General features: G+C 36.2%; 1 protein-coding gene across 1 annotated transcript; it reads right to left on the bottom strand.

The window, feature by feature from the left end:
- Nucleotides 1–384: 384 nt before the first annotated feature.
- Nucleotides 385–759, bottom strand: LOC308645364 (protein FAM237B; the record flags this gene model as incomplete). The annotated part of the gene is made up of 1 exon (XM_081287415.1): nucleotides 385–759. One exon carries the CDS (start codon nucleotides 757–759, stop codon nucleotides 385–387), a length of 375 nt encoding a protein of 124 aa, XP_081143541.1.
- Between the last annotated feature and the right edge of the window lie 13,940 nt (nucleotides 760–14,699).

Raw genomic sequence — 14,699 nt, 5'->3', positions numbered from 1 at the left:
AACCTTATTGAAAAAAAGTAATTTAAAAAGACAAAGTATGTCTGGTGTTTAAAACTTCATCAATTAATTTAATATGAATAATTACAATGTTATAAGCTATTTGTAGGTGAAAATAAAATAGTTTCAATGATCTATCAAACTGTATTATATTCCAACATTATTTAGAATCAAACATTTATATATCAGAGCTCTCGTGATTTCTAAATAATATAAAAATCAATAAAAATGAACATTAAAGACCCTTATTAGGAAAAAGCTAAACATGTCAAATTTGCTAGTTTGTCTGATAAACTTGAAAAAAATCAGAAGGATGAGATATTTAATTTTTAATAAAGCTAAACTGCTACTCTCTTAAATGCACATTTAAATTACCTCCTGTATTTTCTATGGAAAACTATACTTGGAAGGTGTCACCTGTCTTCTGCCCATTCCATGAGACCTTGAAAGCAAGCAGTCTATATACATGTCCCAAAAATCCTGAGCTATATTTAAGAAGACAGTATAATGTCCAGGCCGCTGGGATTTCTGCAAGAACAACATGAAATTCCAGAAAGCATCCACATTGTGCTCTATCTTGAGTTCTTTGAGATCTATCAATGTCAAAGAGCAAGCATTCCAACACTGGAGATCAATGTCTTCTGTGATCCCTGGGCTGACACTGGCAAGCACTCCCTTTTGAAATTCAAAGTCAGCATTAACCAGATTGATCAGCATAATGCAGCCGAGTAGGTAGAACCATCTTCTTGTGGCAGAACCCATATTCTATATAAAAAAAAATATGAGGGGGGATATTTTAACTTAATAAGAAAATTATTCAATTACTCAGTGATCTATTTAAACTTAAAAAATTATAAATAAGTGAGCATATTTTTGATAGAGCCAAATTCTGTGTATTTCTTGGTTTTCCTCTAAGTTGCTGATTTTTAGACCTTTCTTTGAAAGGATTTTACAATTCAACTTGATACAAGATTCTGATAAACAGTCTTTGGGAGCCATTGAAAGCCAACACATTTATGAAGATGTGGTAGGTTCATTTCCTTACTTTTACATCTGGAAGAAACCTTCTCCCTTTGCAGATTAATAAAAATGCTCAGTGATATGGCTTGGCAACTTCTCACCCTATTGAAGGCTCCTACCAGAATACATTTTAAGTCAGTGGATCAAAATGCAGTCCATTCATTCTATGTGTAACCACAGGGAGTTATTTTTTAATCCAATTGTTACAAATCTATTAATCGAAATGATACTGGATCTCTCAAACACCATTCTAAGTTTCAAAGGTACTGCTGCTTCCATTTTTTAATTAAAGATAAATGCCTGGTGAATCTGTGGCTTCTCTTAGGTTGTTCAGTAGCTGGCTGGAGATTAACATGCATACATAAAGGAGCATGAAAACCAAGGTAGACATGTGCTAGTATGAGATGATGCAAGGCACTTAGGTTTAGCAAAATCTTGACATTTTCTAATGCTTCTTTGCACAAGTTTTCCTGCCAATTGATCGCTCAGTAACTCGGACTAAGCACATAAGTGGAAAACAAGGACTAAGTTGGCAATGAATTGCTACAGAGCTACTATTTTCCAAGCTGGCTTTAAAAATGCCGTTGACCGCATACAACCCTGACAGCTAGCTCAGAGACTTGGAGGGAGGACAGCAGATCCAGAACCCTAGGACTCGCCTCCTTTCCTTCACTGCCTTCCACCTCCTCCCTCCAAAAAGTTAGGTCAAAGAGAAAACAGACGAAACAAAGTTAAACAGAATATTCAGGTCGTTTTACCCCTCGAAAATTGTGCAGATTCCTCAAACTGAGCTGACAGTGGCCAGTTTATGATTTGAGTTCTAAAAAGAGAGAGGTGGGATCGACGAATTTTCTTCCTCCTGGATTTCAGGTTAGCTTCCCGACCAGCACCCTCCGCCCTGTGTCGCCTCTCTGGGACGCAAAAAAGAGAACCCGCGCGGAAATCGAGTACCTCTCGTCGGTGTCCAGTCGCGAGCTGCTCCTCACTGGGAGGACGCGGAGCCTCGGACTCTGGAGGAACGAGGTCTCAGGACCCACCCCCGGAGCCAGGCGAAAGGCGGGAGACCTAGCTCGGAGACCTGCCTGGAGTGCTCGCCGGCGCCCAGTGGCTCTGGGGAACCCTCTCGGCGGCGCGGCGCTTGGGCGCTGGGAGCCTCCGCTAGCGGAAAGCTGCGCTGTGGGTCCACTCCAGCCGCGTGCAGCTCCGGAGTCCAATCGCAGCCAGAACCGCGCTTCTTTTCTAGGGACCTTGCGACGGGGCACCAGTGGGTGGCCACGCTCCCGAGGCCCCGCCCTCACCTTGCCACCACCAGACCCTGGACCAGCGGGCTCGCCACGTGCAGCACCCTTGCCTTTCCTGCCGCTCCTGCTGCACTTAAAGCCCCAGGGTCTTTCTTCCTGTCTCCTGTTTTCTTTCTCTTTGCTGAGAATATCCATCTTGGCAGTAGTCAGTCAACACTCCCAAGCTATCTTCTCTCTCTGCACCCAGCCACCACCCCTATTCTATCCAAAGAAAAACTCTGCAAAGTGTGGGGACCTGTTAACAGTCTTAATCGTCCAGGAAGGGTTCTCACCTCCAACTAAGCACCGTTTAAATTACTAACACTAAAACGCGCACAAACATACCCTCCCTACCACCTAAATATACCTTTAACTCTGGGAAGAGTTTTCTCTAGCCTTCAATAGAAGCAAGGAAGGCGTCGACAAGTCCCTGTTATACTTGTATATTGCCCATGGGTTCCAGTCTTGGCATATCCTTTGGACTGTGTTTAAGTCTGTCTTCTGTGCCCAAACCCCAGAAGCAATGATCCAAAACGAGTTGCTTTAGTCCCTCCTCCCCTTAAGTGTGTCCTCTTCCTCACAAGATCTTGAGTTAGGATGGTGAGAATGTGGGGTGAGATGTATGCCAAATCCGAAACCCCTAAGCCCCATTCATTGCTAGGACTAACCACTATCAGAGCTCTATCCTGTTCTCATCATTATAGTGAAATTAATGTGACTAATCATTGGTTATTCCCAACAATACCCTTAGGTGCCCCTTCTACAACCAAGACCAGCTCTTACACAAAACAACCAAGAAAAGAAGATTCATTTATCTCAAATTGGGTAGGATGAATACAAATCCATCTCATACCAGACTTTTTCCTCTACTCTAGGGTTGTAATCATCCCAGTCCACCATCAATCATTGACTCTGAAAATTAGAGAAATTAAAAGTGACCCATTTAATATCCAATCTGAAACTTTAACTTCCCACCCTCCCAAGGAATTCCCCCATCCACCAACACTGTTCAATTTAACTGGACCTTGAACACACACACCCTTTAAGCAAGAAACTCTTCCCATCTTTAAATTGACATTCAACAGATCCTTCTAAAATGAATCAGTACTCATTCCTCCTTTGAATAGCCACATAGTTACCATAGAGTCTTTTGTGTAAAATACATTATTTTTCATGAAACATTGTATCTTCATATAAATATTACAAAGTATAGAAAATTGCAAAATAAAGAAAAATAGGAAGCCGCAGGAATAGTTGGTGGATTGTGCTGCTATAACAAAATACCTAAGACTGGATAATTTATAAAGAACAAATTCACTTCTAACAATTCTAGAGGCTGGAAAGTACAAGATCAAGATGCTAGGCATAAAGGTAAAAAGAAAATGCTGTGTGAAGTATCCTTTATAAGACATTTGATATCATTCTCCAGGGAGGAGTCCTTAGTACTGAATCACTCCCAAATGTACTAGTACTTAATACTATAGTATAAGATTTAGTTTTGAGGGACTGGGGTTGGGGCTTAGTTGTAGAGCATTTGCCCTGTATGTGTGAGGCACTGGGTTTGAATCTCGGCACTGCATATAAATAAGTAAAAATAAATAAAGGTCCATCAACAACTAAAATAAATTTTTTTTAAGATTTAGTTTCAAGATGAATTTTGGAGGGACACAAACATTCCATAGCACCAATAGTTGTTAAAATGCAATTATCAGGGCTTGAGGTGTAGCTCAGTGGTAGAGCTCTTGCCTAGCAAACACAGTGCCCTAGATTCAATCTCCAGTACCACAAAATAAATAAATAAACAAACAAACAAGTAAATAAATAAAAACAACTTAAAAAACAAAACCAATTAAGATTAATAATATTTAGCATAACTTCTTATAGTACTTCTTAAATTAATATTATCTCAAATATTTTGTAATTAAAATGCATTTGTAAAGAATATTAGATTATAAAACTCCTGAATAACTGGGTATTATTACAACACACACACACACACACACACACACACACACACACACACACGGGGGCTGGGGGGGGGGGGAGAGAGAGAGAGATGATTTCCTAAATAGAAACCTCAATAAATCAATAATAAAAATAGCCTACTAGAAAAAATAAAGGACATTACTAAGCAGTTCACAGAAGAGTAATCCCTGATATCCTGTAAACATGAGAATAGATGTTTAATTTCAAGGAGATAGTATATTGTTTTCCGTAATTTAAGCTTAACAAATATTAAAGTTTTTGGAATATGCATTGTTAGTGAGTTTTGGGGCAAATGAACCCATAGTATACTTCTGGCAAGAGTATGAGTTTGTATAATCACCATGGAAGAAAACTAGCATCATCTCTCTAATCTCTAAATGATCCAGAAATTCTACTCATGCTGTCTATACTCAAGTCAGTGACAGAAAATATCATTTATGTGATGTTCTAAATGTTCTACTGCGACATTAGGATTAGAACCCCAGCTAGAGGATGACAAATATCTCTTAACTCATTGTTGGAGAATCAAGACAGTGAAATCTTCATGGAAAGAAGAGGATAGAGAAGGAAGAAGAATCAAAAAATTAGGAAAAGGAAGAGGAGAGACAATAGGAATGTAAGATAAACATAGTTACAATAATATTTTGTTAAATTGTTAAATATTTATGATAAAAGGGAAATAGAAATGTGGAATTTGGACTTTGTAAATTGTTACTATATATGGTAAAATTTATAGGCTAATTTCTATATGACAGATATAGAAAACATGTTTGAACTCTCAGAGGATTAAAATTGAATAAAAAACAGATTAAAAAATAAGAACCAATTGAGAAAGCAGGAAGAGGGGAAAAAAGAAGCATACAGAAAAATGACATAGCACAGTTAAGATGGGAGAATCAAGTTGATAATCAAGAAAGTAAATGGTCTGAATTGTAAATAAAAGAAGGAAAATGTTTAATTTCAATTCTCAAGATACACACAGAAAAATAGGACAGGAAAACTTGGAAAGAATGGAAATAAATATACCATGCAAATGTTATTTGTTTTTAAACTGATATAGCTTTATTAATCAAAATGCATGGCAAAGGAGAGAGAATACTGTATAATAATAAAAGATTCAATGCATAAAAAGATTGAAATATTCTAAATTTATACATCTGATGATGCAGTTGCAAAGTACATAAAGCAAAAATTGACAGAACTAGAGGGAAATTTTCCCAAATTCATAGTGGGAGATTTAAACAAGACTTCAAGTCAAGAAAATAATTAGTAAAGGTATGGATGAAATCAACAACACAATTATATATATAGTTATACATTTATATATAGTATAACTATATATAATCTTTATATATATATAACTATATAATCTTTATTTACAGAATACATTCCTTTCAATAGAAAATAAAGCAAGTCTCATGTAATATAAAGCAAATCTTTATAAAATTCACAAATTGTTATCCTTCTAACTGGGTTGCCTGGCCATAAAATAGAATGTTTAGAATTTTAAGAGCTGATTTAAGAAGTATAAAAACAAAAATATGAATTTCCATATAGTTGGAAATTTTAAAAATAAATTATTTAGTCAATAATTTTAAACAATAAAATTTAAAATAAAATATGGAAATTATAAAATATTAAAACTGTGTGATAAAAATACTGCATATCAAAACCTGTGATTATTGAATTCTTACAAGTCCTTTGAAGCAAGTAAACACCTTCATACTAGTGGCCAAAAGAAAAGAGGCTATAAATAAGATATGAGGAATATAAGCAACTAAAGTTAACATTTAAAGGAATAACAGAAATAAAGGATCCCAAAAGTTCAGCCATTTTATAAAAATACACATTAATGACATATGCAAAAAAAAGTCAATTCTCTTGGTAAAATGGATTAACCTTTGGTGAGACTGATCAAGAAAAAAAATTTAAAGGTTCAAATAAGCAATAATTAGGAGTGGAAAGTAGTATATATTTATAGACACACAAAAAGGTTAAAGATACATGAATGCAAAGAACCATAATTTAAAGAACTTAATAAATTCCTGGAAAATAACTGTAAAACTCATGTTAGCGGCCAGGCAAAACAGCACTTACTTGTAACCCCTACCACTTGGAAGACTGAAGCAGGAGGACCATAATTTTAAGGCTAGCCTGGGCAACTTAGTGAGACAGTGTCAATATAATTTTTTTTTAACTTGAGGCTATAGCTTAGTGGTATAGCACTTTCCTGGTATGCAGGAGGCCTTGGGTTCAATTCCTCATACCACAAAATAAAAAATTCATCTATGACAAAATCCAAAAGCTGAAGAGTAAATAAATAAGTAAATAAAGCCCATATGACTTTTCAAGTATCAAATACTTCCCCAAAAGAGGTAAAGTTCCCAGACTCATTCTTGACACCAGAATGAAAAGAGGACAGTATGAAAAGAGTTAAATCACAAGTTAAATTACTACAATTTGCCTGGCCTTACTAATTATTTTAGAGATGAAAAAAATTCTACATAAAATATTTCCAAACAAAATTCAGCAGAATTTATAAAAATATACATCAGTGTGTCAAGCTGGAATTATGCTAGCCACGTGAGAATAGACCAACCCTTGAAAAACTATATCAACACATAAAAGAAATCAACCACTTGATAAAATTTAACACCAATTTATTATTTAAAAAAACAAAATCTTGTCAAACTAAGAATAGAAGGATATTTTCTTTTTTTAAGTATTTTTTAATATTCATTTTTTTTAGGTGTAGATGCATACAACACAACAACACAATGCCTTTTTTTTTTTAATGTGGTGCTGAGGATCGAATCCAGGTTCCACCTGTGCTAGGTGAGCGCTCTACCACTGAGCCACAATCCCAGCCCCTAGAAGGGTATTTTCTTAAACTTATAAATGTTATTCACCAAAACCCTACAACAAACATCTCTATTATTTTAGGTGCTAGGAAGAGTACAATGGTCCAATTAATCTAGAACACTAATTGACTCTATCTCATCAGTTTGAATAAATTTCTAACTTGTGATAAGTTGTTTCACTTCTAAGACAATTTCTTAAAGAAACTCTCATACCAAGAGATGTTGGCTAGAATGGAATATTCATAGCTGTAGCACAGTTCATAAAATAAAAAAATGTGGAAATAGTCAAAATGACCATGAACAGGAGTACAGATAAATTAATTAACTGTAGTGCATTCAATATAATGGGATGTAATTCAGCAGTGAAAATGAACAGACTACAGCTATATGCATTGTAGATGAAAAAGCAAATCTCAGAAGATTCCATTTTTACAAAGTTCAAAGGCAAGCAAAATTAAAACATATATTCTTCCTGAATACTTTCATATTGAAAAGCAATTTTAATAGCAACTAATTAGGACAAAATTCAGGAGAGTGGTTTGGTTTAGGCATACAAGGAAATGAGACCTGGAAAGAATGCATAGAGAACTCTACAGATAGTGATTTTGCTAGTTTTTATAATCATGGCTTCTAACTTGTATATGTTGTCTATTTTCTATTATAAGAGGAGATAATAAAACATTATAGGACAATTGTAGAAATAACATATTTCAAAGATAGAAAGGTCAAACTTGGCTGATCACATTGATGGGAGATGGAGAGAAATTTTTTTTAAAAAACTAATGTTTTCATAATACCTACTTTGGGGGGTGACATTGACAAATATGAAAGAGGAAAAGGAAGATGGTTAGTAAGGAAGATGAATTTGATTTCAAGATGTATTGCATTAGAGTTGATTCTAGATCTTCTGAAATATCTAAAATTTAGCTAGACGTACAGATATATTAGGAGACCTCTGCTTTGATAGAAAATTATTTGCTGCCATGAGGTACATTTACAGAAGAAAGTTGAGAAGAATATGGGAACTATGCTCAAATTTAAACCTCCATAAACTGCAGACAGAATCAATGAAGGGAAAAGAGAAGGAACAATTAGCTAATACAAAGATCCAGAATGGTATAATATCACAGAACCAGAGAAAAGATATAGTTGAAAAACTACATGACTGTCGTAGTTTAAAACATTTCAGAAAGGGCTGGGAATATTAGATTGGAAATAGGTTTCATTTGGCAGAAATAGGTACAGTAGCAAATTTCAAAAACACATTTTTTTTATTTAGATTTCTTAGTTGATTATTTATAAAGCCTAATGTAGAACCTAACTCATCCATTTAACTTATAATATCAAAGATAAACCACTAAGCAAATGTTTTCCAAGTCATTCATTATTTTTATTAAAATCATCTTCATGATTCATCACCCATTATGATCATTCTGTTCCCAGTGTACTGCCATCATTCCCAGACTTCATCTCCAAATTATATAGTAGAATGCTGCTCTTTCTCTTGATCATGTTGGGCCCTGACCCACTTCAAAGTCCTTTCCACATAAATCAGCCCAACTACTGAAATAAGTTATCCATATTCACTATATTACTTGGCATGTTTGTGAATTACTACAACATGTTGTCTTAATTTTTTTAACCATGAGAACATGTAACCCTTCCTACTAGTTTATAAAAAGGAGATCTTCACATTTTTCTAGAGATTGGCACAAAATATGTTATGGTTTAGATATGATGTTCTCCCCTCGAAAACTCCTGTTGATGCGGGAATATTCAGAGGTGAAATGATTGAATTGTGAGAGCTATAACCTAGTTGAAATAGACTGATCAGGTGATAACTATAGGCATGTGGGGCGTGGCTGAAAAAGTTAGATGACTGGGGGATGCCCTGGAAGTGTGCACCTTCTCTATGGCTCCTGCTCCTCCTCCTGCTCCTCCTCCTGCTCCTGCTCCTCTTCCTCCTCCTCCTCCTCTTCCTCCTCCTCCTCTTCCTTCTCTTCCTCCTCCTCCTCCTCCTCCTCCTCCTCCTCCTCCTCCTCCTCCTCCTCCATTTCTCTCCCTCTCTCCCTCTCTCCCTCTCCCTCTCTCCTTCTCCTTCCTGACCATGACTCAAGCTCAGCAGCTTTTCTTCAGGGTACCCCTTCCCCATAATGTGCTATCTCACCTTAGACACAGACCAATGGAGTCAACTGTCCATGGACTAAACCATGAGCCACAAATAAACTTTTCTTTCTTTAGTTGTTCTTGGGGTCACAGCAACACAAAAGCCGACTAAAACAAAATACAAAGGATAGTCAGCACTGTTTTTAGCTGATTTCTATTTCACATTATTTTTTCCTCTTGAGATCATTTCCAGCTTTCCAGCAGCCATACCCCTCAAGTCTTCCACTGTTGCCCACAAAGATTTTCTGGTTTACTCAGGCCAGTAGCCTATTAATTGTCCCTATGCCTCCTACCTTCTGTGTTGCAGTTTTGTCATACTTGTGCTTATCCTTTACACAACATCCTTCTGCAGGAAATGCTGCCATCATCACTCACCACCAAACCAGAAGAGCAGTCCACACCCAGCAGGGACATGTTGTCTGAGTAATGCTGCTGAATACCTACGAAAAAGAATAATTTTTCAATTCATAGACTTTCTGACTCATTATAATAAAAGACATTAATTTAAAATATATACAAGTCCAATTGCCTCTAGTAAACCTTAATAGCAATGTATATATCAAATTGTGATTCAATGACCTTAGGGGAAAGAAAGCAGGAAATGAAGCTGAAACAAATAAGTACCTTGCAGAGAAAACGAGCACTCCGTCACCATGACTAATTGAAGGGAAAGGAGGCATTGTTTTTTCAGGAACATAGAAGAGGGAGATGAAAAAATACTATCTGTGAGACAAGAGAAAAGTTAAAAAAGACAGAAAAAATGGTATGGTGGCATAGCAGACATTAAAGGGAATTATATATTATTATTTTTTCTAATCAGATCCCAAGCAATCCTGATTCCCATTACAATACTGGCAAGTAACAAAAATTTTCACAGTTAATATTCCTCTGAGCATATAATCATATATAATAACTTATTAAAAACTAGGAAGATAAATGATAATTACTTTCATCATCTTTATAAAGGAAAATCATCACAAACTTCATTCAACAAGTATTTGATGCACACCAACTTCTTGCCAGAAACTGAGTTACAATGATAAGCAAGACAGACAAGACTACAGAGGAGGAAAACAAACAATAGGCAAGCAAGTAAACATAAAAATAAAAGGGATTATTTCAGCAAGTGGCAAAAGTTGTGAAGATAATAAAATAGAAGGTGATTGGGAGGTGGGTACAATCTTAGAGGCAGTAACTCTGAAAGACTTTTCTGAAAAGATTACATTTCAGTTGAGACTAAAATTATATGAATCAACTGGTCACACAAAGATTTGTGTTGTAACAAGCCAAACAGAGGGGACAGCCAGGATGAATGGTCCAGTTTATATAAACTTTTTGTATGTTCAGGAAGAAGAACATAGCTAAAAAATTGTCAGGAGTCAAATTGTGTGGGACCTTAAAAGTTTAGATTTTATTCTAATTGCAACAGGCAGATATTGGAAAATTTTAAGCTAGGGGAAAAAAACCACTCTGACTTAAGTTATCAAAGGACCCCACAGATTACTCTGTGGAGCATGGACCAAAGGGGTCAAGAGTAGAAGCAATGAAATCAATTGGGGGGCTTTTAGTACAATCTGTACCCAAGATTATAAGTTTGAATGAAGACAGAGGGGTCAGAATTGGGAAATATTTGGAAATTTAATTAGCAGGACTTCACTGATAGATTGCATGTGAGAAGCCAGAAAGAGTGGAATCAAGGTTGACTGAGGTTTTTTTGCTTGATCAGCCAGTTAGGGAGATGAGGGTGACTAGAGAGAAGTGATGTTGTGGCAGAGGTAGAGAGGGATGAGAATCAAGAGTTCTATCTTGAAGGTGTTTTTGAAAGACCTATTATGAAGAGCTAGGTCTTCAATAAAGATAAGGGATTAAAAAGTAGGTCATTCCTTGATATGGAGCCCAGATGGAAGGCCCATGTTGGGAAGGCCTACATGCTATCTTAAGGCTGGGGAGTCTTAAAGAACTTTTTAGACTCCCATGAAAGGGCACATGGGACCCTGGAATGCCCTTCAATGGAATGGGGAAAAAAGTGTGTATATGACGTGGACTCTGGGTGGGGAGCATGCACAACTTCCACAAAGTTTTTAGTAGAGCCAGAATGCTTAACCCTGGAAAGTAAAGTCAAGCACTTCCTAACATCTGGCCTTCTGGGTTTTTTTCTCTTTTTATTTCTTTGTTTTTATGATAATCTGAAAGCAAAGAGTAGAGATGGAATTGTTATTAAAGAACTGAATCTCTGTAAGAAACAGACACATTCTGAGTTAGCTCTCTTTTTAAATTTTTACTTCACTGAGAATATAAATATACTGGTAGCCAGTTTTACATAACTATAACAAAAACCTGGGATAAAAGATTTTAAAAAAAAGGTTATTTTGTTCAGTGTTGTAGGCTTCAGTCCATGATCAGTTAGCCCTGTTGATTTTTGGCCTGTGGTGAGGCAGCATGCCATGGTGGAAGTACGTGGCAGAGCAAAATCCCTTGACCTGGGCTGGGGTTGTGGCTCAGCAGTAGAGCGCTCACCTCACACGTATGAGACCCTGGGTCTGATCTTCAGCACCACATAAAAATAAATAAATAAACAAAATAAAAATATTGTGCCCATATATAACTAAAAAAATAAATAAATAAAATAAAAATCCCTTGACTGGAAAGCAAAAAAGAGAGTAAAGGTCCCACTATCTCCTTCAAGAGCATGCCACAATGATCTGAACACCAGTCACAGAGCCTTACTTCCTAAATGTTCTACCAACTCCCAGTAGCACAACACTGGGGGGCAAGCCTTTACCACATGAACTTAGGGGACCCTTACGACCCAAGCTATAGCATATTCTCAGGGTAGACTAGAATAGACATCCAGGTTCCTTTTTAAATTCCTTCCTACATTCAGTGTCCTTTGGCATTGCTTGGTGTATGCTATCCTGTAAGCCATCCTGTGCTATCATGTCAGGTTAAACACGCATTTCTCCTTGCCATTTGTAGGACAACTGTTACCTGGGGTGTTTTTAAGTTCCCCCATTGGGGTGTAATTAAGGTATTATATAAGTAGGCATTATATCAAATAGGATTCAGTCAAGGAATTAGACTCTATAAATGGTTTATGGATAAGGATTTTATTGTAGGTATTATAATTTTTCACAGTTTGGGGAAAAACTGAGGAAATAAAGCTCTGAAAAGGAATCATTGGAGGATCAAAGAAAAGTCATTAGAAAGGGACCACAAAGGGATCTGCTGAAGAAGTATGTGCAATGATGTTGCTTCTGCAACTGATTGTAAGCATGAAATTGTAGTTACCAGGTAAGAGAGTTAGAAAAAATGGCTGGACCTACTGGAGGGTAAAGCAAGAACAAATAAGAAGCCAAAAGGACAAACTGAAACCTTAACCCTAACATCAAACCTCAATGATGCAGGCCACCTGCAGATAAAGTTAGTGTCTTTGTCCATATTGCTACATGTGGTACTGGTCCAGAAATTGAAATTTGAAGATCTCTTGGGAGTTGGAGAAGCTGTCGAACTGGTTTCTATACTATACTATGTAGACAAAGTGAGTCAGAATGTCAGTAACAAAACACACACACACGTACATGAATTGCTTGGCATACAAAGAACATAGTAGTGATGCCTGGGGCCTGGCACCAACCTTCAGAGCATAATGGATGCTGCTTCTTTCTTCCAAATCTCAGAGAAATGTCCCTAGTGGCCAACATCAAATTGAAACCACAATAAGGAAGGAAATTCTGGGAAGCATAGTTATAGCTGAATTGGCATAGCACAAAATTACCATGTCATGATATTCACCAAAATTCAAAAAGAAAAAGGCAGTGATTCATCTCAACCCCATCCCGTGATCCTACTAAATATGATATGAAACCATGTCAGATGTATTTAAGATCAACAGAAGTGACAAGACAAAATAACTCAATGAACTCTATTTTTTGGTTCTGACTACCCAACAACTCTTACCTGAGATTCTCATACATTATGACTAACACTAGAATAGCAGGTTTTATAAATTTGGGCTACTGTTTTGTTTTGTTTTAAGTAAAACCAAAACAATAATTGGTGTCCATGATTGAACCCAGGGCTTTGAACATGCTAAGCTTACCCTCAGCCCTTAACTTTTTTTTTTTTTTTTAAAGAGAGAGAGAATTTATTAATATTTATTTTTTAGTTTTCGGCGGACACAACATTGTTGTTTGTATGTGGTGCTGAGGATCGAACCCGGGCCGCACGCATGCCAGGCGAGCGCGCTACCGCTTGAGCCACATCCCCAGCCCCTCAGCCCTTAACTTAAATTTTAATTTTTAAATTTTAACATTTAATTGGCATATAATATTTATACTTATTTATGAGGTACTGTTCATAATTCAATGCATGTATACAGTGTGTAATGATCAGATAACTTTAGTTAGCATTTCCATCTCCTCAAATATTATTGTTTCTGTGTTGGGAAAATTCAAACTCTTCTCTAGTTATTTTGAAATGTATAATTACTTGATGTAGACTACAGTTATCCTATTGTGCCACATAACATTATTGTGTTTTGGCACCCATTATCCACCCAATCACTACACCCCCTCTCCAATATGCTTCCTGTCCGCTAGGGACCTCTCTATTCTACTCCTTATTTCTATGTGATCAGATTTTAATGCTCACAAATGAGTAAGAACAGGTGGAATTTGTCTTTCTGTGCCTGGCTTATTTCACTTAACATAATATCCTCCAGTTCCATCCATTTTGGGGCTACTCTTAATAAAATGCAGGGCTGGATGGATCATGGCTTTGACTCAGTGGTAATTCTTAGGTGACTGTGCAAGATTAAAAAAATAGGTCAAGATCACTCAATGTCTTACCTAATTCTAATTAGGCTATATAGTCTTTTATATCTAGCATTACTGTAATGTTTGATAAGTAATTTTTATTTACTTTCTTTTCATAAAACTTCAATATTTTAGAAGGAAGTAATATAAAATTATGTAATTATTGGTCTTTCTCCTCTTTGAACTATAATTTCCATACATTAAACATCTCCTTTTAAGAAAAGGAGTTTTTTTCAACTAATAGGACACCATTTTTTTAATAAAAAGAAAAACAAAACTACCATTCACCATGTATGGTTATGGAAAAGAAAATAGGCTTGTGTACACTAATGAGAAATAAGCTTTAGAAAATAAGTACACTGAACTTAACATTATTCTGAAATAAGAAGATTTAATAAAAGAGAGGATTCAAATGGCAGAAATGTTATCAAGATTTAACTATAAACAGATAACAATAACAATCTGAAATCCTGATTTAAGAGATAAATACACTGATGGAGACAAACTGATAATGTTTGGGTTAACAGTCAACATTAAAGAAGACAGTGCGGGAAAATTCATACAAGAATTACAGA

The sequence above is a fragment of the Spermophilus citellus genome (assembly GCF_964194105.1).
Source record: "Spermophilus citellus genome assembly, chromosome: 3".
Taxonomy (NCBI): domain Eukaryota; kingdom Metazoa; phylum Chordata; class Mammalia; order Rodentia; family Sciuridae; genus Spermophilus; species Spermophilus citellus.
Note: the sequence above shows the minus strand (reverse complement) of the source record. Positions and strands in the feature narration are given on the sequence as shown.